This window comes from Dothidotthia symphoricarpi (genome assembly GCF_010015815.1).
Source record: "Dothidotthia symphoricarpi CBS 119687 unplaced genomic scaffold P153scaffold_5, whole genome shotgun sequence".
In the NCBI taxonomy this organism is placed as follows: Eukaryota; Fungi; Ascomycota; class Dothideomycetes; order Pleosporales; family Dothidotthiaceae; genus Dothidotthia; species Dothidotthia symphoricarpi.
The window spans coordinates 1,581,854-1,605,241 of record NW_022985012.1 but is presented as its reverse complement, the minus strand read 5'-3'; the positions used below and the strand labels follow the sequence as shown (position 1 = coordinate 1,605,241).

Here is a 23,388-nt window from a genome sequence, read left to right as displayed (position 1 = left end):
TACTTGGGGGGCGTGCGGCATGAGGGTGATAATCTAGAGACAATTCACCCCATGGGAATATATGTACTAAAACAGTAAAACACTCCGTTGGTGTTTGACATCTACTTTCCATAATCTAAAGTATACTAATAACACAGAACAATCTCTAGTTATCATTCAATGGTTGAACCAATACATCACAGCACAGCCCTTTCGGCAGTGCATCCTGCGTACCGAGCTGCTTCATAGTCTCGACGTTCGTCCGGCCCGCCGGTTCCTCGCTGATCGAGTACCGCAGCAACAAGAATGCTACCAAAAGCTTGACCTCAAGGGTGGCAAAATGTTCACCGAGGCAGCGACGGGCCCCATAGCCGAAAGGGATGTAATGAGCCTGCATAACACGCAAGCGCTCCGGACCTGCTTGAAGCCACCTGCCCGGGTTGTACACCTGGGGCGAAGGGAAAACCGAGGGGGTATGTTGTATGGCCACGGTCGATGTGGAAACAATAGTCTAGAAGCACAAGAAGGAAGGTCAGTCTGGAGGGAACTCTTGGGTTTCAATTGGGAGTGGTGGCATGAAAGTGGCTTGTACGCACCCCGGGATGCACGAATACTCCATCGTATTCCTTTCCGACAGGAACAACCCTCTCGGCCCGTCCGCTCGATAGCGGATTGAGCCGGTAGGACTCCTTGATACACGCGTCGAGGACGGGAGCGGCGTTTATATCTGCGAAGGAGGGGAACCCGTCGTCTTGACAGGGCAGCTGGGAAAGCTCTTCTCTAATGCAATCCTGCCAACTGCTGTTATGTGCAAGATTCCACAGCACATACGTCAACGCGACTGTGACCGTGGCCTGTGCTGCGCTGATGTTGTCGAGAACTTCGGCATAGACCCAGGAGGTGCGAAGTGGCTCGCCCATCTTGGTCCTATAGAGGTTCAGTCGCTTTACAAGATGATCGTCACTTCCATCCTGGTGGGCTCTGGTGTCGCGCATCGTCGACGTAATTCGAGCCGTGCACCACTCGGTCAGGTTCTCTTCCGCGGACAGGAAGTGGTCGTCACTACGGAGGCGGTTCAAGACGGCCCGGGCGAGGCGGTGCGCCCAGGGAACGTTGAAAAGCAGCGTGTTCCACATCTCACAGTCCTTAAGTCCTTCTAGCATAGAACGTTCCGGGCATGATGGTGTGTCCACGGTAGTCGTGCTGTGCTTTGAACCAAAGAGCAGCTTGGTAACGTTGTCGAATGCATAAAGATTGATGCGATAGAACAGGTCTATGGTAGACGTGACATGTATATCGCGGTTGATCTGGTTTACGAAAGCAAGGGCCCGAGACCGCACCGGATCGATGAATGTAGGGGTGTATATTGTAGTGACCTGGAAGAAGGCGAAACTCTGTTTTCGCCGCTCTCTATGTTCATGGTAGTCAAGCGCGTTGAATGTGGCTCGCTCGCCGCCGTAGGAGAGGAAGTTGTCGAAATATCGGCTCTTGGGGTGACGGCCGGTGGCGCCGTAGATTTCACGCGTGGCAGAAGGGCCCGAGAATGAGACCTCGCCTGGCGCGATGAGGACGACGGGTCCGTACTTGTTGTGCCATTCGTGGATCTTGCATGTTCTTTGTAGTCTGACGTCGTGATATGTTGTGAAAAGGCTTGTGATCTTACAGATCCATGGGCCCGGAATATGGCAGTAGGGGGAGAAGCATAACGAATATGTGATGTGAAGCGCGGCTGCTATGGAAAGAATGAGAATTCCGATGGAGAATATATGTATATGAGAAGTACTCCTTTCTGCTTCCGCTGAGATGATACCCATTGTGAAGTGATATCGAAGTATCGTGTCTGCCTCTTGATCAGGATTGCTGTGTGGTCTTTGGAACCAAGGTTCATTTACAGTTCGCGAAAACTTATATAACAATAACAATCTTCTCCAGGCAACTACGCCCCATCATACTTACTCAAGTTGGTTTCAGGCCGTCCAATGTTCGATGTGGCTTACGAGGTGGGTTCATGTGAGAGATTGGGCGCGCTCCTTTGGCCGTCGGCATGATCTCACGGCGTCCACCATAAGTGAACCCTCGTGAGTTTCACAAGACTCTACCTCCATAATGCTGATGGCATACGGTGTGGTTCACCTCTTCTTGTACGACACTGGATACGTAACGCAACCACCGCATGTACTGGTGACAGCCGGTTCTGACAGCAGTACTTCCGGTCTTCTACCATAGCTTGCTATTGATAGGATAGTGTGCAGGAGGTCGACATCAGCGAAAGGAAGCCCACTTTTGAGCTTACTACAGGTGACGTACCCAACAGGACAACGACCTGCTTTTGTCAGCAGAGCACTGAGTACCACTGTCAAAACCGGCTGTCACCAGCCCATGCGGTATGGAAAACGATTAACCCATAGTAATCATTACTTGTGGTCCATTCACAGTTTTACGATAAACCACGCAGATGCCAACCGCGGTAATGTTCTACCCGAAGGATCAATGTATACAGTTAAATGACTTCTAGTCTGCTTACTCGGCCACTACCGGCCGCACAAAGTGCGGCCCTCCTACCGGTAGCTCAACGATACTAACTATCTCAACAATTACAGCAAATCCTGGTGAGAGCGTGCACAGGCTACAGAAATCAAGAAAGTAACAACAACAAAGTTGCTACAACAGCGTTAATATATAGAAATCTACACACTACAAAGTAGCTGCAAGAGCTTTCTCTAAGGTGTGTACCAAATCAAAAAATTGTATTAGTTGTTGCAGATAGCTCTTTCTGCAGTAAGAATCGTTAAGATAGTTAATCTCGTTGAGCTAGGAGGGCCGTACTTTGTGCGGCGCAAGTTCTTGAACTTTTTCGACGAAACCGGAAGGGGCCGAGTAGCGCGTTTTGGCGGGTACAGTGCATGCGGCATGCGGCACACGCATATGCAGACGCGCCGAACCGATCCGATCCGAACTATACCGCATGATCTGGTTCTTCCAGGCAAACAGTCATTCCTTCAGCTGGGGGCGGGCGGGCGGCTTACGAGAGATGGGGCTTATGCGGCTTTATCAATTGGTTGAAGCGAAGCTTGGCTATGGCGACAGTCACTCCATAGTCTTTTGTAGATCTTGTGTTACCGCGTACAGGAATGGTTGTTGGGCTGAAAGGAAGCAGAAAGCGGTGAGGCTGACGGGGTATGCGAATCTCAGCCCATCTAACCTACTAGGTATAGTACCCGGCTTCAGCGACCAGAAACTACCAACAAGCACCTGTGAAGATCTATAATGCATAGGTTTCAAACTGTGTGGCGTTTTCCACAGTACTGTGTTTTGAGGAGGTCAGCAGGGGGAACGGAGCATGGCCATGATCTGACATTGCAAGGGTCTAACCGGTGTAACCTAGAAGGTACATCCTACCTCAGCTTTTCGCGTGGCGATTAAGAAACTTCTCGCGACATGAAGACAACCGCTCCTTGTACATGGGGTAGTTGTTATGATTGACCCAGCCATCCCATCCCTGGTATGCGCCCATCTCAGTCAATAGCTCATGCATCAGTTCAACGCCTTCGCCCCAACTTGCCTCGAGACGGCGCTGCTGCGTCCTGTCCTCGGCAGTGAAGGAGAGAGGGCATGGTGTAGAGGATCCGGTATATGTGGCCCACTTATCCTGGAGTTGGATGAGCATTCCCTGGAGGATAGGCTCGCTATCGCTGGAGATTGAGCTTGCCAGTCCGGTGATTTGGCCGGGTAGAGTGTCTCGAAAGCGCAGCGCACGCGCGATCTCCGGGCACTGACGGAGCATGAGGATTTCGTAGAGTTTGTAGAGAGACTGAGCTGCTCGCAGACTCTTTGCTTGGTGTTGGTCCTCCTCGTTCATGTCGGCGAAATTGTCGGGTACTTTGGGGGGCCTAAAGCCTTCTGGTATTGGCCCGTCAAACTCGATGAGTGAAGGATGCGTGCTTGGAGGAAGAGCGGGGAAACATTGACCGCTTGCCAGTCAATGATGTTGAGAATTTTCGTAGGCTGGGAGGGGTCGACGAAGATGTTGTTGGTGTGCAGATCGGAGTGCCACAAAGTAGGCTTTGAGAGACTGACATCTTTAGGCAGAATCTGGGTTGCTACCTTCAGATAATTCTGCAGGACTTCTACCTTCAATGCTTTGGTGGGACGGTATTGGTCGGGACCGCCAAAGAGCCCTTGTTGACTGGGGTACGACGAGAACTTTTCGATGCAGGCTAGCTCTCGCTCGGCGCGGGAATGGACAAGTTCGTTGATTGAAAGCCCTGTTATTTTATTAGCTTGAGTCGTGTATGAATGGCGAAAGCAATCGAACTCACAGGGCCCTCGATCTATCTCCGAAGAATCTCTTCCCTGGTCGAAGAAAGCCCTATTAGTTGTCGGACCAACCACGAAAGCCTCGCGCTTATCCCTCGAGTCGGCGGGATCAAGAAATTGACCCAGGCTCGGGCTAAGCAGGTCCTTCGCATAGTACAAGCTGCCGTACATGGGAAAACTAGCAGACACAAAGGCCTTCTCGTACCCAACCAAGGTTCTAACAATCTCCAGCCTTTGCCCCCACGGCATATTATCCCAGATTTTGCTCAATTCCACCCCTCCGCTGCGTTCCATAAGAATGTACTCTGACCCAACTGGGTTGTCTTTCGAGCAGCTCCAGTCATATACCCGCGGCGCCGGGATACCAAGAACGTTTCGAACCTGCAGTACAGCTTCGTATCAGCAGCCATCAGATGATAACGTGTAGAGGGCACATGTACATAATCCATAGTGGCGGCTTCGCTGGCCGTTGTAAAGTGCGCCAGTCCAGCATTCGGGTTCGGGAGTTTAGCGATTAATTCCTGGCCGTCATCCATGGAAAGTAAGAAGACTTTGTTGAAGTTTCCTTCGGGTAGTTTCTCAATCTTAACGCACGAGCGAGCTCCGATTGCTTGCGGAGACTCCAAGAAGTCCGGGCAGGTTGAACTTAACGCGACGGCGAGCAAACTGATACTTCTCATCCCAGAGCCATCGGCCCGAGGTGTGTTCGTAGAATTGCTCTACATGGCAGTTTTGAAGGATGTCGGCGTTGGGCGAAGTTGTAGTGGACTGCCGGGAATGCGGCGATGAGGGCGAGCTTGGTGAAGTCGACGTCGCGAACCCAGCAGACTTGAAGAGCTGTCGACGGAACCATCTCATTGGCCAGGAGCCTGGAATCGTGCTCGAAGTGAAAGCTCGACGAAAAGTAGTTGAGGCAGCAAAGACCGACATGCCAGATGCGATCGAGATGCCAATTATGAGTGAGGCTGGGGATATTGTCCGACGCCGTCAAAAGATCTATTGCGAAGCTCTTCGACGATGCTGCGAGGAGCAAATCTGTAATGGCCCGCCTTCTCAATCCTAGCGCGGACGGGGCTGGAAGTCGTCTCGCGGTCAATTGAAACACCAGGAACGGGGGTGCAGCAAAATGTTGTGACAGCTTGAAAACTACAACTAAGATTAGTTCAAGAATCTTGTGCATAGATTAAGCTTAGGATACTTCCAATGCTCACTTCAATACAACTATGTAGGCTTGCAGCTTATAGGAGCTCTGAAGAATGCAGCTTACTTCCTGCTTTTACAGTTTAACTAAGAGGTCGTGTCTACCCCGCCAGGACCTCCAAAAACGATACCAACATAGAGATTATCTCTAGCAATAACATCTCAACCCTATTGCAACCCTGACTCGGAAGATTAATCTTATATCTCTTATCGATCTCTTTAACAACCTATCTTTCTTAACCTCCCTACAGCGTTGCTTATCCCAACCCTGAAAAAAACTTATACACAAAGCGTACCTAAAAGAACAAACTCAAAACCGCAACAGCTACTACACTAGAAGAAGTTTCCTATAGAAAACACAACTACTTAGTCTCAGCGAAACCCTCTAATACAGTATAACCCAAATCTAAACACCCCTACATCTCTATCTTGTTCTACAAAAGCTTTATTATGCACAAACATAAATACATAACTCTAAAACCTATTTCACAATTGCGCTCTCACTAAAAAAATCTAATATTATTCGAGTTCGCTAATATCTTTTTCGGGTTGGGGGGTAGGGTGTAGGCTCAGATAGTAGGTAGATAGCGTAGATATGTCGGGGCGCGGGAGTATATGTCTAAATAACGCGGGCGGGTATAAATCGTGTACTTAGTATGTTGTCCTGTGCTATATTGCACCGTTCCATGAAAGGCAGGAAGAAAGGAACGCAGGACACATGCGAAGGCAAATCAGGCAAGGTATGCGAACGAGAATAGGCTTTTAACAAACAATTATTCAGGATGGTGAACAGTGACAGACATTTCCTTTGCTTTCCTTTCTAGCCACACACACACACACACAGACACAAACATCATACAAGCTACACCCTCTCCCCTGCCCTATCCACCCTACAAACAAAGAAGAAACACCCCCCCCTAATCAATAAGAAGGGTCTGCAGCCTCGCCTCGGTAGCAATAACATCCAACGCCTGCCTAACCTCCAGCACACGCCTACACTCGCCCAACCAATCCTTACTCAGCACCTTAGCCCAACCCTGCAGCCCATTCATCTCTCTAGCCGCTGCATCCAAATCGCCCTCTTCGAGCAGGACCTCCGTGCGGGACAGCACAGCCTCGACGTCTGCGCCTACAGCCAATCCGGACTTCTTGAACAGCACCTTCGACATAGCGAGAGACGCGAGGTGGGAGGCCACACCCGCGTCTTCAGGCAGAAGAGCCGCCTTGCGCACCTCCGCGGCGACGCGACGGAAGCGGTCGATGATGAGGGCTGAGCTGGGGATGCCGCGCTGGTAGGCGGCGGGGTTGATGCTCGCGATTGCGGCGCTGACGACGGGGTCATCGGCTGCGATTTCCTTGAGGGCTGCGAGTTCGCTGACGAAGGGTTTGGGTGTGAGTTGCGTGTCTAGGGCGGATTTGACGGCCTCGACGGCGACGACGAGGTGTTGTGTTTTGAGGTTCGCGTCGATGACTGAGTTCCATTCTGCGGTTAGTTTTTCGAGTTCGTGCACCGACGAGGAGAGCTCGTTGAGTTTTCCCAGACGGCCGTCGCGCTCGGATTCGACGCGGTCGCGGACGTTCTTTGTGAAGTTCTTCTGCAGCGAGATGCTCTGCTCGAGGAGCTGGTTCTTGAGCTTCTGCTCGTAGACTTTGTTGGCGGCGTCGAGCTCGGATTGGACGCGCGTCCTGTATGTTTCGGCGAGGCGTTCGCGCTCGTTCTCGTAGTCTTCTTTCCAGTGGGTTTCTTGCTCCTGCATCTGGTGGTCTAGACGTTGGACGAGCTCCTTGGCGGCTTCGTCGAATTCGGCGTGGGCGGCCTTGACCTTGTCGTCGGCGGCCTTTTGCAGGTCGGCCTTCATCAAGTTGATGTCTGAGACGACCTTGCTGAGCTCCGACTTGGCCTTGTCGAGGGCCGAGTTGTACTTGTTGTCGTGGGCTGCATCGGCGTTGATGACGGTGATGATGTCGTTGACAATCTTGACCACGTCCTGGACAACCGGCTCGCTGGCGGCGGGCACGTTGAGGTGGTCGAGCTGGGAGATGGGCTTGGCAGGGGCAGCAACGACCTCTGTCTTGACGACCTCCTTCTTGGCGGGGGCCTCGCTCTTCGCCAGGGCCGTCTTCTTCTGCTCCTGGACGTTCTTGGGCGGGGCATCAGAGCCGACCTTGGGCTGCTGACCATTATCCATGGGCTTTGGCTTGTTATCCGCGACAGCACTAACATGCGGGCCCTTTGCAGCCAGATCCGTCCCATTCTCCTGTGCAACGCGCGCACTCAGCCCACTATTGCCAGGAATTGTGACCTTGTTCTCGCCCGAGACCTGTGCGTGCAGCCGTGGCTGGCCCGCACGCCCAGGGAAGCGACGGCGGAACTCGCGCTCCTCGAAGTAGTTGACGGCATCCTCGCCATACGGCACGAACTCTGTGAAGAAGTCGTGGAAGTTATCCGACACGAGCGAGTACCACACGCCGCCCGCATACCCGAGCCCAGATAGGATAGTCAGCCACAGGAGGAAGCGGCGGAAGCGGCGCTTCTTGGGCTTGAAGGGTTGTTCTGCGGCGACGCTCGCATAGCCGGTGCCCGTGGGCGGGATGGTCGCGGGCTGGATGACGGGGGCGTCGCGGGAGGCAGTGGGCGCGGCCGTCTCTGGCTTAGGTGGCAGCTTGGGGATGCCCGAGGGCGGAATTGCGGCGGCGGAGTTCACGTCGCCGGTGGGAGTGACGATGGGCGCGGGATTCGGGATGACCGTCTCGCCCAGGCTCTTCTCGTCGGCGTAGAAGCGCTGGACGGTGCGCCATTGCGGGCGGGCGGCACGTGCCAATGGCCGCGCAGCTGGTCGAGCCGCAAGAATACTCGCGCGCAGCATCGTGGGGCTGCCTCGCGGGAGTGGGTTGAGGGAGGGGCGGGTTTTGGTGGGTGTCGGCTGGCGGGCGTTTGGATGTTGAAGTTTTGGGACCTACAACGTCAGACGCCAAGTCGCTAGATCACTGTATGGCTCCCGTCGTTGCATCTCCACCACACGTCACTCACTTGACATATTTCATATAATTAACTAACCTTGCCCTTTCTTAGAACATACAAACAATAACTGCTAGATCACTTCATCTGTTATAAAACCCTGTTTCATAACTTCCAAGCCTTAAATCCACAGACAAAGCCCCAGCCTCCCATCACCCAGCTTCACTTTCCCATTCCACAAACTCATCTCCCTACGTGTCTCCCATCACCCCTATTTCCCTTCCCGTCAGCCCATCTCACTTTTCACTTCCCCAGCAACGTCATCTCCAAGTATATATAATACACACCACACTACCCACCCTTAGCCAGGCAGCCGCATTCCCACCCTGTTCCCGCCAAAACCTCCACGTATACTCACTCATACCCGTACTACGTCTTCACCAGAACGTCAAACCATATAAGAACCCCACATTTCATCTCCTCTCCTCTCCCTTTCAACTCACCTCAACTCATTCCACACCATCGCAAGCCTTCCCATAACTTCTCTTCTCTTCTCTCCTCTACTCCGCTCTACTTTCTCTAAACCGATATCATTACTCCATCCAGTCCTTGTCCAAACACACACACACACACACACATATCAGCAATGTCCCAACCACCCCATCGCAGAACCCACACACCGCGCATCACCCTCCACCCCTCCCACCCGCCAACATGGACAAGCACCTACCTCCCAGTCGACACAACGCAAGACCCAGATTTCGCCATCTACGTACGACCCTATCCCACACAGCCAAGTAAGCGAGACATACTCTTGCACAGCGCCGCGTCGTCCAACAGGGCGAGATTGCGTGCGAGGCTTGAGAGCGAGGGGTGGGCGTTTGTGTGCGAAACCGCTGGAGAATGGAGGGAGGTAGGGGAGGAGGAGTCAGAAGGATGGATTATCCTGCATCCTTAGCACAGACACACACACGATGTGATGGAAAACGAATATGTCAAGTGAAAAGCAGCATGCAAGAAAAGTCTTCAGAGTGAATCGAAAAGTTCAAATCGTCTATCCATTAATATATCCCCCATCTATGCCCCACCCCCTTAGTCCAGTCCAGTTCCTTCCCAATCCCATCCACCTACTCAACCCTCTTCTTCCCCTCCTCCAACCCGAGCAACCTCGCATCGCTCTTCCCCCTCTCATGCCTAGTCCCCACCAGCGCGCCCACAACCGGGCTGCGCGACACCTTACTCAGCGTATCCTGGTACGTTTCAACCTGAGCTTGGAGACGGTTGAGTTTGGGCCAATTAACCTGGCATAATTAGCACACAGTCACTTCACGGACGGGGGGGATAAAAAAGACGTACATAGAGCGCGCCATTCCCCCACACAAACTGCAAGCACGCCGCCGCGCCCCCAAGACAAAGCAGCATAACAAGGCGCAGCGGCCAGACGGCCGCTTCAGGCGCGCGGCGCGTCAGGGCACCCACGAGGATGAAGAACACGCTCGCCGCGAGGATGTACGGCACGGCCTGGATGAAGATGGGTCGTCTATCCGCAAACAGAAGTTGAGCGCCAATCGACGAGTCAGCAGGAAGATACGTGCCGAGGAAGAGATCGAACGCATCCTGTCGTGGGCCATCTTTGAAGTTATTCAAACAATACCTGGTGATGGAATTACTCAGATCCTGCAGCGCGCCGGCCTTTGTACGTATACCAAGGCGGGTGAAGTCCGTTTTGAGGGCGCCGGTGCCGGAGTAAGATTTCGAGACCACGTCCGCGTTATCAGCCCAGACGTTGCGGAAGAGGAATTCAAAGGCCTGGTCTTCTTCTGCGCTTTCGCCGTCACGCAGCAGCCCGAGGTCGATGAGCATGCGGGAGAGGATGAAGCGGCCGATCATGCTTTGGACGACGTTTGTGCGGTCGAGGCAGTCCATGCAGTTTGTGCGGACGACGGCGGTTTGGTGGCGGCGGACTTCGACGCGGCCCGCGTCGCCGGGCATGTCGATGCCGCGGAAGTAGCCGTGCTTGACGACGTGCGGGTCCAGCTGGTCCATCAGCAGCTTTGCGCGGTCCCAGCGCAGGCCCTTGGTCTCGTTGTGGAAGTCGAAGTAGACGTAGTGGAGGCGGTCGTATACGGTCTGCGCGTTGTGGGGCTCGATGATGCGGAATTTCTCGGGTGTGATGCTGTCGCCTTGCACGTTTTCCATGGGCGAGTTGAGGAGGTGCTCGACCATTTGCTCGTACGCCTCTTTGACTTGCTGTTCGCGGCCTTTTTGGTTGACGAGATTGACCATCCAGTTGTCGCCGTACAGCCGTATCTGCTCGGCGAAGTGCTTCTTTGCGGCGGGCAGGGCGTTTTCTATCCCACGAACCTGCAGCTTGGGCGTGTATTTCAGGGTGTTGATCTCGGACCAGTAGACCGGCACACTGCCTCGCGTCTGGACGTATGCGAGCACCTGCGTCTCTTTGCCTGTGTTGCCGCCAACTCCACTCTGATTCGAACCAAAGCCTCCTGGACCACCCGATGCGCTGTCGTTCAAGATGATGGTCTGTTCCGTCTCGTTGAAGTTGGACACGTTGCCGTTCTCGTCGATGCCTCGTGAAAAGTAGCGTGTTCCAGCGCGTAGTCGCGATCTCCGAGTGATCAGGATGAAGGTGAGTGGGGTCCCCTTGATTGAAGTGTTCTTGATCTCCATCATCCCGTACATGACGGGCAGGATGTAGGGGTCCACCTCGGGCTGCTGACCACCCGCGTGCCTTCCATAGCCCTTGCCTTGCCCTCCCCTGAAATCGATCAAGTCACTCTGCACGAAGCGGTTCCAGAAGAAGCGATCATCCGCGCGCTTCCACAGGGGTATCGAGGGGTCGAGGTGGGCCTGTCGCTGGAAGCTGTTGGTGATGTCGAAGGCGTAGGAGAAGAAGAGCGGGGACGTCTTGAGCAGGGTCTTGAGGAGCGAGACGTAGTTGTCCTCGTCAGCGTCGTGCAGTGGTTGCTCGCGCAGTGGCAGGAACTCGGTGGTGACGATGCGGTAGATCATGTGACCCTTTATCCTTCCCACAGGCTGCGCCTTTGTGATGACGATGATGTACTTGTCTTGACGTGCATCAGCTTCCTCGTTCCCGACGATGAGGGATATGTGTACCTAATCGCAGCTTGATCATGCCGAGTATGCCGGCCACGCTCGACACGCGCTTGGAGCCCAGCAGCTTGCCCTCGTGCAGACGCAGGTCACCTGACGGCCGCTCTACCACCAGCGTCGGGGCCGAGGGGGACGAGGGGGACGAGAAGGCATAGTGCGAGGGGGACGAGTGCACGTTGATGTCGCGGTACGGCACGACGGCGCCCATTGCGGCGGGTGCTGTCGGAGACGGTGAGCAGTGTGTGGTGTAGTGATGCACTGCAGAGTGGCCGTACTAGATGCTGGCGGGATGGAGTGGTGGCCGTGTTGGTGGGTGTCTGTTTGCGCAAAGAGACGTCGAAGTGAAGCCGCGGTGGGTTTCGTCATGGCGCAGCGGCTTGGGCCAACTCTGGAACTAGCAGCACCTCGTCACAGCATCCAGCACCGACAACAACCACTCCATCCACCCTGCCACCCAACGACCACGTCCACGACCCGCTTCCCACCCCGATACACACTACTCCCACGCCGCTGCATCGCGCATCCACGACTTGCCCACAGCTCTCTGCCCACGACCCGCCACAGCCGCGTCACCTCACCCCAACATGTCGGCCAGGATGCAGCAAGGCGGACGCCCAGGAGGCTCCCGATTCGCACAGTTCAAGCTGGTGCTGCTCGGTAGGTGCTGGTGCTGTGTCTATGTGTGTATACCACTAATGCCTCGCAGGTGAATCTGCCGTCGGAAAGGTGCGCAACCATACCAGGACCCTGGCGATATCAGCTAACACAGCCGCAGTCGTCGCTAGTATTGCGCTTTGTCAAAGTGAGTCGTCCAGGAGCAGCCCTCTCGTGCATGAGACTGACGCGCGACAGGATCAATTTGACGACTACCGGGAATCCACCATCGGCGCCGCCTTCCTCACCCAGACCATCGCCCTCGACGAGAACACAACCGTCAAGTTCGAGATCTGGGACACAGCAGGCCAGGAGCGCTACAAGTCGCTGGCGCCCATGTACTACAGGAACGCAAACTGCGCTGTCGTCGTCTACGACATCACGCAGGCTGTAAGCATCCCCGGACATCAGACAGCGAACCCTGTGCTAACCTGCCCCAGGCGTCTCTCGACAAGGCAAAGGCGTGGGTCAAGGAGCTCCAGCGCCAAGCCAACGAGAACATCATCATCGCCCTGGCCGGAAACAAGCTCGATCTCGTCACCGAGTCGCCTGACAAGCGCGCCATCACCACCGCCGACGCCGAACAATACGCCCGCGAGGCTGGCCTGCTCTTCTTCGAGACCTCCGCAAAGACAAGCGAGAACGTCCGCGAACTTTTCACCGCCATCGCGAAGAAACTACCCCTCGACCAGGCCGGCCCGCGGAATCTGAGGCCAGGCCAGCAACGACCGGGCGTCAACCTCAGGCCAGAGGCGAACCAGACACAGGGACCTGGGGGCTGCAACTGCTAGACGAGATCTGCTGGGCGTTTGAAGTGTAGAAACCGCGCAGCCCTGCGTTTGTCGACGGTTCACCAACAGCGAGCAAACGTGCGCTGTCTGGCATTTGTGCCTCTCTTTTCGTCATTTTCCGTGGGACATAGTGGGACTCTGGAGTACGGTCTTGTTCATCACAATTGCAACTAGGTTTAAGACATGCGCTTGGGGGCTACCCGTCAGTCTAATTTAATGCTTTCGAATACTCTTCTAGTCATGATTATCGCGAACTGAGGTAGAGTTGTGTCTGACAGTTTGTACGAATCTAGTATCGAATCAGGGGTGAGTTTTCTGCCTTGTAACCTACCACCTGCAACCCCGCTTTGGTAATGATGGATCCATCAATGTGCAAGCCCAAACGCCTCCATTCTTCTAATTAACGTGGCTCGATGAGCACAGGAAAATAACACTACTAGTGTTGAGAAAACTGGAACCTATCAGTTACGCCTTGTTGACGCCTGGAAACCCGACAAGTCGGTGGGGGCTGAAACGTAATTGGACGCCTTACCACACAACATGCAACTATAGACAGCCTGATCTCCAACTTCTTTTGGTGTGCTCCTGCTTGTTCTCACCGGCTCGCATTCACGTTGTCGAGTCGAAACTGGACATGGCCGACGTGTATAACGGGTTCTGGATCAACTGGGGTACGCATCGCTTGTAGCTGACTTATAATATTTCCAACTAATACAGGCGCACAGAGGAGGGTCGTGTCAAGGGAGCTACACTCACGCTCTCCACCACCCAAGGCCTCGTTCTCATCTCCTTCATCACGCTGTATGTGCAGTTTGTCGGCACGTGTTTCTGGAGAGTCTTATGCTTCGTCTTGCACCAGTTGAGATCTACGACGGACTCGAGCGATGGCTTGTTTCACCAGCAGCAAATCATCCTCCGCAACGCCATCACTGCACCCAACGCACTGTGGCGCTTCGGTCGTCTAGCACTTGTATGGAGGGGCAAAGTGGACAGGCCGGTTAGAAAGTCGGCGCTGCTCTTCGGTATCACACTGGCGCATATCATGTTCTTCGCGGCAGCCGGTCTGTTCTCTTCTCAAGTCACGAATACTGCTACGGGGCAGGCACTGGTTCGTGAGGGGAAATGCGGCTTCATGGCTGAACTGCCCAACGTGGCGGATGTCGAGCCTTCGACGATGAGTCCAGAGGACTTGCTCACTCTGGCTACGGAAGCCCTGATCGGACGCATCACTCTCACCAAGAGCGCTGCGACGGTGCGGTCATGCTACAGTGCCGGATCGAACAGCGACTCTGCAACTTGCAACACCTACATCCGGTCTCAGCTGGTTGGTATCGGCTCGTCAGCAATAAGCAACGCCTCGTGCCCCTTTGGAAACAATGCCTGTGCGACTGCAGCCGTTCGATATGATTCCGGCGCTATCCATTCTAGTAACGATATGGGTATTAATTCCCCAGAGCCGCAGTCACTCTCTATGCGCAGAGTCACTACCTGCGCGCCTATACTTGCGGAGGGGAAATACACCACACCATGGATCGAGAACGTGCCCGAGAGATATACAGGGCAGGCGAATACTAGTGCGAAGTTTTATGAGTTTGGGGCGGCAAGGAAGGGGAACTATTGCGATGCGACGGATCCGCAGAATGTTACAGCGACCGTGCCGACATTCTGCACGACTAAGTATGAGAGAGAGAATTTCCGCGCGACCTACACTGTACGGTGAGTTGGTGTTGGACTGTTCCACTCGGGCTGGTCAAACTGACAGTGCGCATCAGTTCAGCAACCGCATATCATAACAACGTGAACCTCAGTGGTTTCGACCCCATACCCGACTTCCAAGTCGCGGACTCAGACGTCACTCTTGTCTCGATCTTCAGCCAAGCAGAATACAACGGAAACGTGACCGACCCCCTATTCCTAGCAACAAACGTATCAACGTCTTCCAGCGAACTCTACACCTCAACAAACGACCTCAACATCCTCGGCTGCACAGAACAATACCAGCTATGCAACCTAGGCAACCAACACTGCACCCCCCTAACAGGCCTCTACGGCATCCAGCAAGCCATGACGCAAAACGACCTCTCCCTCTCCCCCCGCCAACTCGCCACCTCAAATATAATCTGGAAAGCCGCCTGGGCAATGGGTCTCCAATGGGCCGTCGAAGTCCTCGGCGCCAACGTCCTACTCGCACGCGACTGGGTCTTCACCGTCGACTCCGTGACCTCCGCCCCCCTGCCCGCAAACCAATGGCACCTCGAAGCGCAAAACCTGCACAACTTCTCCCTCGCCGTCTTCCAGCGCCGCATAGGCGAATACGCACAGCCTGAGAACTTCCAGATCCGCCCTGATACTAACTCCCTCGATCAGATCGTCCCCCCGACGGACGCTGATATGCGCGCCCTGTGCGCGCTGCAGAAAGTGCGCAGCGCGGCGCATTCGTCGGTTAGCGTGCTGGGTTTGTGCATTATTCTCGTCGTCGGCGCTCTGCTCGTGCTGCTCGATTGGGTGTTTGTCCAGCAGATGTTTTGGCTTGCGTCTTTTTCGCGCGGAAGGCATGCGCGGAAGATGGATTGGACGAGTTCTGGTGCGCTGCAGCTTCATCGCTTGGCGCTGGAGGCGAGGGGTGTGGGGCCGTGGGATGCGGCGGAGTTTGAGTTCCCGACTTTGAGGGAGGGGAGGGAGAGGTTTGTTGGTTTGGGGGGAGCGGGGGAGGATGGAAGGCGAGGGGATGGAGGGGGTGCGGAGGGGGGGTTTGGGCGCGCGCGGAAATTGGATAGGAAGGGGGCGGTGTATACGACGGTGCCGAGTTTGGGGGAGGGCGATGGGAAGATGGGGCGGGGGGAGTAGGAGTAGCAAGGAGGCGGTATAGATTGGATGGGGTGTTGGAAGGGGAATATGCGTGTTACAAAACCACTGCGTTTAGCAAACTTACTGCAAATCTCTGCGCCGCACGTATTCCTGAAGAATAACACTTCCCTGCTCTTCCTCCCACGATACCTCCCCCGTCGGAAAGATATCGTCTGAGCTCGCAGTTAATAACGCTCAACTCATCATCTAACGCAGTGCACCCTTTTTTCCTGCCCTTGTTGGGGAGGAGGGTGGCATCTTTCCGTGCTGTAGGGAGGAGCTGTAAGCAGTTGTATCACATTATTTCGTCCAATTTATACGCAATGTTACAACAAACTCATCATTAATCAAGAATACCGTACAACAGCGAAGTTTGCGGGGTGAATTAGGTAGGGGTTGATTAGGCAGAGTAGTAAGTAAGTATAATCACACACAAAGCTCCTGCTACATCGTTTCTATCCTGTCGACGATGTCGAATCAGTGCCCTATAGAGTTTTCACGGGGTGAATAGAAAGAACTCGATGCGAGGCGGAATAATCTCGTGTTGGAACTTGTCTGGGAGGGAGATGGATGGATCTTACGTACGTGGACATGTAGTCCTGAAGAAAGAACACACTGAAAGTTCCCTGTAGACGCTATTCGACGCGATTGAGTTTAGTGACTGCGTTATAGTACAAGGCTCACATACATGTCATCACAGAATCTCGTAACAGGAATACGGGTATGGGATTAGTGCCGATGTACTAACGTTGGATAGTGTAAGAAAAGGCCTACGCTAAGACATATCTACGCTAAGACATATCTACGCTAGTTTGTATCTTCTTCACGCTAGTCTCCGAGATTACACCTCACCCAGCCCGAAGCAAAAACCTGTCGGCAGAAACATTCAACAGCAGAGACAGCAAAAGACTAACAAAAACATTAGGGCACGTTAAGAATTAAACTCTAGATCTCTGGAACTCTGTAGATAATCCTACTATCTTACTATTAGATTACATGCCTGTTGTAAACAAAAGACGCTAGCTAGGTATACAAAAACGTACAACAGTGGATCTTTCCCGCAAGAGTGCAGTTACATGATACCTTCTAAGCTGGCATATCCACATTTGTGGGTGGAGAACTTTTGAAGAGCAAAAAAGAGACAAAATACATACCACAGCGGTCGGCGGAGACGTGGCCGTTACCTCAACCGTGAATCGCCGCACTTGATACATCTGTAGACAGAATTTCTTTCTCCTGACCGTAGAGAAATGTATGCGCTAGAGCTAAGATGAGTTGGAAACTAAGCAAAAGTATGCGCACTATGCTCAGCTTGTGCAATGCTGATGCTCCAATCCAGAACTCAAGGCGGACTCCAAGCCTGAAACAGGCGGTCTGTCAACTACAACATCCGCTTCGTCTAGCTCTGCGCCTAGGCTATTCCCTCACACGCCAAGTCCCTCTGGTGTCTTGTCTGTAACTATACACGAAGGTGCTGGCTTCTCTGCGCTAGATCAGTCCCAAGAATTGTCCCTCAGCCGTGAACACAAAAACGGAAATTTCGTCCATTCAACTGATGGCATACATTCACCCCTACCATATGCGCTGTTGGACTATGACAAGTCTCAAATTTTAGTTCCATCCATCTTGGGAACCACAGAAAACCCTAGGTGGTCAGATCGCGCCGCTACATGCAAGTTCGATGTCGCAAGGGCCACTGATCTGACCATACATCTCTATTTGCGATATCTAGGTGCAGAAAAGAGCTTTCAACATGTGCTGTTGGGTGTGATATCACTGGATCTGTTCCAGGGCACGACGGCGCTGGGTTCGCAGTGGCTGCGTGTGCAAGACGGCACAGGTAGACTTCGCATCAGTTTGGACTACACTCCTGTTCAAGAGAGGGTATTCGAGGTGGATGCCTCTGATTTTGGCCGTCTGAACGGTTCGGGAGACGTCTTGCGAGTGAGGAAGAAAGACACCCAGCGGCAGTATGCAAGAAAGAGCTTCAGATCCGCTGAACCCAGTCATGTGTCCCGAGCGATCCATCATCCCTTCATCGCATCCCTTGCATTTGCACTACAAACGCCGAAGGGAGCACAGTTCTTCACGCCTTTCATAAGTGGTGGGCACCTTTTCAATCACCTCCAGCGATCGCAGCGCTTCGACGTGGACACTTCCAGATTCTACGCTGCCAGTCTTGTTTGCGCGTTAGACTACCTCCACGGAACCTGCGCTGTGGTACCCTTACTGAAACCTGGAAATGTACTACTCGACGCCCGTGGATACATCGTGCTATGTGGTTTCAGCCTGCTCACACCACAAGGCAGAAACAAGCATCAATCTGAGCGCAAAATGCCAGAGTATCCGGCGCCGGAGTTGCTGGTTGGTGAAGAAGTGGACTCGGGAACGGCGAATTGGTGGACGCTGGGAGTATTGCTATACGAGATGCTAACAGGCATACCCCCATTCTACGACGACAACAGCGAACAGAGACGCCGCAACGTTCTCGAGCAGCCTGTACACTTTCCCAAATCCATGGAGCCTTCTGCCATTGATCTCTTTAGCAAGCTTCTCGAACGTAACCCAGAGAGCAGATTGGGAGCTGGTGGGGCCGTGGATATCAAAGCTCATCCTTTTTTCCAAGCACTGGACTGGCAGAAGCTCCTTTCAAGGAGGTACAAAGCTATGTTTATGCCGGACTATGTCGAGGATACTTTCAAGCACAACGGTATTGAATCATTCTCCGAGCCCGCGCCACCACAAGATCAGTTTCACGGATTCACATACACGCGTCCAGTCCTGGCAGAACCAGAGGGCAAAGATAAGGCTCGGAATCACCAGGTGCTGGGAAGCGACCAGTCCATGACTGAACATGGTGGCGAGTATCAGCTCGTATGGGATGATGCGACTCGGGAGTTCTATTTCCGCGGTCTGGACACCAATACGAGGGAACCTGTTCACGCTCCAGTGACAGAAGGAACCAAATTCGAAGCAGAAGAGATGCTGCCCAACTCTACAATGTCCAAATCGCCTGACCCGGTCCAAAAGCAAGCCGCACTTGAGATCGCTTTAGATCATGGATACCGTCACGCCACTTCACAGCTATTGGATTATGGTATGGATTTGAACATTCAGATAGTCGTCAACGGCAAGCAGACGACGCCACTACAGTGGGCTGTGCAGCAAGGAGCTGTCGACTTGGTGAGGCTGTTTCTGACTAAGAGTACACAGAATATAGACCGGGTGGCAGGCACCCGAGCCCTAGGCCTCGCTGTAGATATGCGGAACGCTGCTGTCGTCGAAGAACTGTTAGCTAATGGCGTTTCTTGCGATTTCACGGAGTCGGACCGCCCTTCCCCTGGACGAATCAACGATAGTGGTTGCGAATTCTACGATGCATCAGATCCCGAAGGCTTCCTGGCCCCGCTTGTCCGAGCAGTCAGACATGGAGATATCGAGCTCACTCGGTTGCTGCTAGCACACGAAGCGAACGCCAATGTGGGTTACCATGATTTGCGGTGGCGACCTGAACCGATGCTTGGAGGAGGAGAACCGGTAGCCTTTTCTTGTGGGAGGGCGGTGCAGCTGGGAATGGAGTTGAAGCAGTTTGAAATCGTGCAACTACTGCTTAGCAGTGGGGCAGATATCGACCTCGAACAGCCTGTCTGGGATGTAGCAGGGCATAAATGCGGCTTCATGTCGAGAGCAGTCTATCAGAGGGTTATACATGGGCTGCGTAAACTCTCAGGTTAATGTGGGCAACGGACGATGTTAAATAGCAACTTCTGGAGGCCATTGTGAGAACGTACTGAGCTTTGATTGCTGAATTTTACTTGAACTTTGAAGCAGATTGCGTACAGTGTAGGCGCAAGGAATGAGGATTGGTAGCCGTAGTTTCTAAACCAAAACTCTTCATAGAGAGGATACTAATATTGCGTGCCGAAACTACGATGTGGACATAGGGGGTGCAGTACTAGTAGCCAGACCGCTGCTCCAGCTCTGCGGAACATACGTTTGGTACGTGCTATTGACCGCGTAGAAGTCCTTGAACTCCTCAATCTGCTCTTCCGAGAAGACAGGCGGTACAGCGTTAGTCTTGACTTGTGCCCTCATCGCCAGAGAGGCGCGTTTTGCACCAGCATTCCGTTTCTTCCAATCAACACCCTGTTCTTCACACGATATCTTGGGCCCACCAGCCGATACAATGGCGCGTTCAACGCATCCTGCCTTCATGAAGAAAGGCAGATTAAAGTAGGTATAGGCAAAACTGCTAGAGGTGGCCGCATGCCAGTTCCATCCTGTCATCGCTCCGCACCCGCCCTCTTGCTTTTTCAAACTGGCGCCGCCGTCCGTCGACCAACCGTTGATGTTGTACACTTCGAACGTCCATCCCCAACCCTCGTCCCAGAACGCACAGTCTGCCGTAGGGGTGGCTGGTGGTGGCGGAGCGGTGGTAGTAGGGGGCGCTTCAGTCGGCTTAGTGGTTGACGTTGGCTTTGACGTTGTCTTGTGGAACATTGAGCTGATGAGGGAAGCGTCGGCAGACGAAAGTGAATCGAGATCAGCAGCTGCGGCGATGCCTGTCGGGAATACGTCGCCCAATAACGAGTCAAAGAAGACTGTATGACCCAGAGTAGTAGAAGGGTGCGATTTTGACGTCGTGTCCGACGATGAACGGTCCGGATCGTTAGGATCACCCCCCGGAAAGACGCCTTGTGGACAGAAAGGACAGTCAGGGTTGCAGAACAATTTGCAAGGCGAGCCGCAGCCTTTACATCCTGGAGGGCTACTTGGACCAGGTGGTTTTCCTGACGTCCATTGTGGTGGCGTTGGATGGGGATTGATTATGGGGTCCTTGGTAGTTGGCACCGTGGTTGGATGGGGATTGGGCGTGATAGTTATGATCCTCGGGGGCAATACCTGGCCACCAATGACAGTTGTACTTCCTCCGAGTGTCTGTGTCTGCACGGGTGGGTAGTAGGTAGTAGATCCCCAGACAACAATACCCCCACTGCTTGTAGTGGTTTTCGTCGCACCAATTATAGATGTGGTGCCACTTACAGTGGGAGTGATTGTGACAGTGAACGGCGGTGGCTGCACAGAACTCCTCAAGGTAATATCACCTGCTGTTTTGCTCGTATCGAGGGTAACGCCCCAGATAGGAATAGCGGTGGTTGTTACTGGCATGTTGGGTCAGCAAGCAGGTGATGACAGAGCTGACTACTAGAACAGCAATGTGGAATTTACTTACCCGGAGGAATTGTGAGAACGGTAAGCCATGATACGTAAACCAACCATGGATATGTCGAGGTGGAACCATCACTGAGGGTACTCGTACGTGTCGTAAGACTCGAGTAAGTTACGGAAGTGGTCCACAGAGGAAACGTTATGGTCGTTGGTGTGGCCAGGGGCATTGGCGGCCATATGAGAGTTACACCCGGCAAAGCAGTCACGAGCTGTGTGGCTGAAACCCAAATGTTGGGGTCCACGTACATGAGCCCACCCGATGATGAGTTACTTTGGTTACCGCCATTCTCAGATTGCAGGTCAACGCCCAATCGGCGTCTCCGAGAAAAGCCAAACCTGGATAGAGCGCCTTTCTAGTAGCTTTATTCTCGGCATCCATGTAAGCAACCCACTGAGTGTTGTTGAACACGACTATGTTAGAATATGAACCTGTATCGAACTGTTTTTGAGCCGTGGGATTTTGTTTCAGTATCTCCCCAATCTCATAATCGGATATGTAACCTGGCGTGTTGGTGCATCGTCCAGGGTAGGCTCCAGAGTCGGGTCCCGTATAAGTACACTGCTCCGTCCAACAGCCTGGAGTATCCATCTGAAACGAGCGACCGTAACTGCTGACGCCCACCACAATCATATTGGACGGTACGCCAGCCTTGGTGATCATGGAGAGGGAGTTGATGGTTTCCGTGAGATGCTACTAATCCGCCGGTACGTTGCTTAAATAGGGCTGAGCGAACGGGAAGCCTTGTTTTCAACGTCCTATGGTCTTATGTGGAAGAGTGTTGTTTTTTGCAGCACTATGACTTTGCAAATAATTAAATCTGCCTTAGGGAGAGCTATAGGTATCCGTCGGAACATGCGTGCCAAGGTCACTGCTGGGGTTCCCAAGAGCTGAATTTCAAGGTCACCAACTCTACCAAACCCAATCTTGTGAATGGCCATCTAGTCGGTTGTCTGCCTGAGACATTTCGCGAAGTTGTTGAGATCTGTCTGAGAAAAAACATCAGATCCCTCTGCATTGATGTTGTTTTTAGGTAAGCGGCTCTGAACCTGAGTAGCAACGTTTAGTAACTTTGGGATTGAGATGAGTTGGCCGCTGCTCAAGATGATGCTGATGATTGGAAAGAGGCGGCTGTTACATCAAGTGATTTGTCCAAAACTCAATCAGGCCACACACATTGTTCGCTTAGACAGACAGTTGATTACCTCCTATTTCCAGTACCATGGGTCTTGTCAGGTGGTACCAAGTACAACACGTTGATTTCACTTGCAGACAGTGAAGCGCACACATTATTGCTAGGTAACGTAATAATTTGTGCGACACTGTAGATATCGTCTTGGCTCGCGTATGGTACATGCGCCGAGACGGAACACTTCAGCCTTTCGGGAACATCCACCAGGTGTAACGAAGACCAGCACAATATTCGGATGTGTCGGCATGAGACTTAATGAGAGAAGACTCCGCACACCGACTTTTCGCACAAAGGAAGGAACCGGAGACAGCCTGATAATAGGACGTGATCAATATTGTCGAACATGATCGGAGGAAGTCAATAATATAAAACTCTTGGAACTATGCTGATCTGTTTTAGTCTACTGCTATCCATCTTGGAATTTCAAGATGTTTTTTTGTAGTAATGGTACCGTTGCGTCACTTATTTAGACACTGACCCTACTTCCCCTTTTCAGCTTTGGATGGGAGGTCAAACAAACTGATTTAGCTGCTGATTTGTTTTCATTGGCTAGCGACGAGTACAACAACCGAAGCTGCGATGTGTCGACTTACGTACGTTACAGCCAAGGACTGCTATTTCGTGTGCGACTTCTCCAACACAGCCGAAAGGTTTTAAACTGTCCTAAGTGGTATATTGTACAACTACCCTATTGCAGACTAAGACTATTAATATCATCTCGTACCTTGAAGATACTATGGTGAGGGGTATGAGTATCTGATAGGATGAGAAGAGTTGCGGCGAACACAAGGGGTAATATCAACCAACTGGAATACCAAGAGTCCCAAAGCTGATCATGAAGACATACTGAAGATTCAAACAGGCCATAGAAGGCTTCGAGATTTCTTGCATCAGCTGTTCCAGAGGATAGAGGTGTTGGCCAGATAAGGCTTTCAACAACCATCGGAAGTTAAGATGCAACTGGTGACACATCCAAGAACCTTCTATGAGTAGAGTCGGGGCTCGCAATTCAATCCATCCATGCTACCCCCTTGCAGACCGCCCCGTTGAACAGGGTCGCGGGTTAGACGGACTCGGCACGGTTCCACAA

The 23,388-nt window shown here is 52.9% G+C and overlaps 8 protein-coding genes across 8 annotated transcripts; 3 read left to right on the top strand and 5 right to left on the bottom strand.

Annotated features, from left to right (window-relative positions):
* Positions 1 to 145: 145 nt before the first annotated feature.
* Positions 146 to 1,811, bottom strand: P153DRAFT_335371 (cytochrome P450 family protein; the record flags this gene model as incomplete). Its single annotated transcript, XM_033665651.1, has 2 exons — positions 576 to 1,811; positions 146 to 490 (listed from the first exon to the last, which is right to left on the bottom strand). The coding sequence occupies exons 1-2, from the start codon at positions 1,791 to 1,793 to the stop codon at positions 146 to 148; spliced, it is 1,563 nt and encodes a 520-aa protein (XP_033526824.1). The 5' UTR covers positions 1,794 to 1,811.
* Positions 1,812 to 3,379: 1,568 nt separating this feature from the next.
* On the bottom strand, positions 3,380 to 5,427 carry P153DRAFT_421374 (phosphotransferase enzyme family protein; the record flags this gene model as incomplete). Its single annotated transcript, XM_033672311.1, has 4 exons — positions 4,737 to 5,427; positions 4,299 to 4,677; positions 3,900 to 4,244; positions 3,380 to 3,858 (listed from the first exon to the last, which is right to left on the bottom strand). Exons 1-4 carry the CDS (start codon positions 4,974 to 4,976, stop codon positions 3,380 to 3,382), a joined length of 1,443 nt encoding a protein of 480 aa, XP_033526823.1. The 5' UTR covers positions 4,977 to 5,427.
* An 879-nt stretch (positions 5,428 to 6,306) lies between these two features.
* Positions 6,307 to 8,702, bottom strand: P153DRAFT_421373 (uncharacterized protein; the record flags this gene model as incomplete). The annotated part of the gene is made up of 2 exons (XM_033672310.1): positions 6,307 to 8,420; positions 8,682 to 8,702. The coding sequence occupies 2 exons, from the start codon at positions 8,700 to 8,702 to the stop codon at positions 6,414 to 6,416; spliced, it is 2,028 nt and encodes a 675-aa protein (XP_033526822.1). The 3' UTR covers positions 6,307 to 6,413.
* Positions 8,703 to 9,527: 825 nt separating this feature from the next.
* On the bottom strand, positions 9,528 to 11,882 carry P153DRAFT_364831 (phosphoinositide phosphatase-like protein). Its single transcript, XM_033667690.1, has 3 exons — positions 11,591 to 11,882; positions 9,812 to 11,541; positions 9,528 to 9,756 (listed from the first exon to the last, which is right to left on the bottom strand). Exons 1-3 carry the CDS (start codon positions 11,793 to 11,795, stop codon positions 9,583 to 9,585), a joined length of 2,109 nt encoding a protein of 702 aa, XP_033526821.1. The 5' UTR covers positions 11,796 to 11,882; the 3' UTR covers positions 9,528 to 9,582.
* A 289-nt stretch (positions 11,883 to 12,171) lies between these two features.
* P153DRAFT_285576 (ras-domain-containing protein) lies at positions 12,172 to 13,032 on the top strand (the record flags this gene model as incomplete). Its single annotated transcript, XM_033663408.1, has 5 exons — positions 12,172 to 12,244; positions 12,294 to 12,313; positions 12,363 to 12,389; positions 12,440 to 12,631; positions 12,682 to 13,032. The coding sequence occupies 5 exons, from the start codon at positions 12,172 to 12,174 to the stop codon at positions 13,030 to 13,032; spliced, it is 663 nt and encodes a 220-aa protein (XP_033526820.1).
* Positions 13,033 to 14,503: 1,471 nt separating this feature from the next.
* Positions 14,504 to 15,879, top strand: P153DRAFT_374159 (uncharacterized protein; the record flags this gene model as incomplete). Its single annotated transcript, XM_033669502.1, has 3 exons — positions 14,504 to 14,748; positions 14,805 to 15,716; positions 15,810 to 15,879. 3 exons carry the CDS (start codon positions 14,504 to 14,506, stop codon positions 15,877 to 15,879), a joined length of 1,227 nt encoding a protein of 408 aa, XP_033526819.1.
* A 1,270-nt stretch (positions 15,880 to 17,149) lies between these two features.
* P153DRAFT_383312 (protein kinase) lies at positions 17,150 to 19,614 on the top strand (the record flags this gene model as incomplete). Its single annotated transcript, XM_033670218.1, has 2 exons — positions 17,150 to 17,171; positions 17,219 to 19,614. The coding sequence occupies 2 exons, from the start codon at positions 17,150 to 17,152 to the stop codon at positions 19,612 to 19,614; spliced, it is 2,418 nt and encodes an 805-aa protein (XP_033526818.1).
* A 181-nt stretch (positions 19,615 to 19,795) lies between these two features.
* On the bottom strand, positions 19,796 to 21,769 carry P153DRAFT_394574 (glycoside hydrolase family 18 protein; the record flags this gene model as incomplete). Its single annotated transcript, XM_033671317.1, has 2 exons — positions 19,796 to 21,041; positions 21,355 to 21,769. The coding sequence occupies 2 exons, from the start codon at positions 21,767 to 21,769 to the stop codon at positions 19,807 to 19,809; spliced, it is 1,650 nt and encodes a 549-aa protein (XP_033526817.1). The 3' UTR covers positions 19,796 to 19,806.
* Positions 21,770 to 23,388: the final 1,619 nt, after the last annotated feature.

What these genes read in the sequence shown, in the direction of transcription:
- P153DRAFT_364831 (XM_033667690.1), bottom strand. Translation starts at nt 11,795, where the DNA reads ATGGGCGCCGTCGTGCCGTACCGCGACATCAACGTGCACTCGTCCCCC. An exon ending in CATGATCAAGCTGCGATTAG is followed by an intron (nt 11,542 to 11,590) that starts GTACACATATCC and finishes ATGCACGTCAAG; the next exon opens with ACAAGTACATCATCGTCATC. An exon ending in GGGGGAATGGCGCGCTCTAT is followed by an intron (nt 9,757 to 9,811) that starts GTACGTCTTTTT and finishes TAATTATGCCAG; the next exon opens with GTTAATTGGCCCAAACTCAA.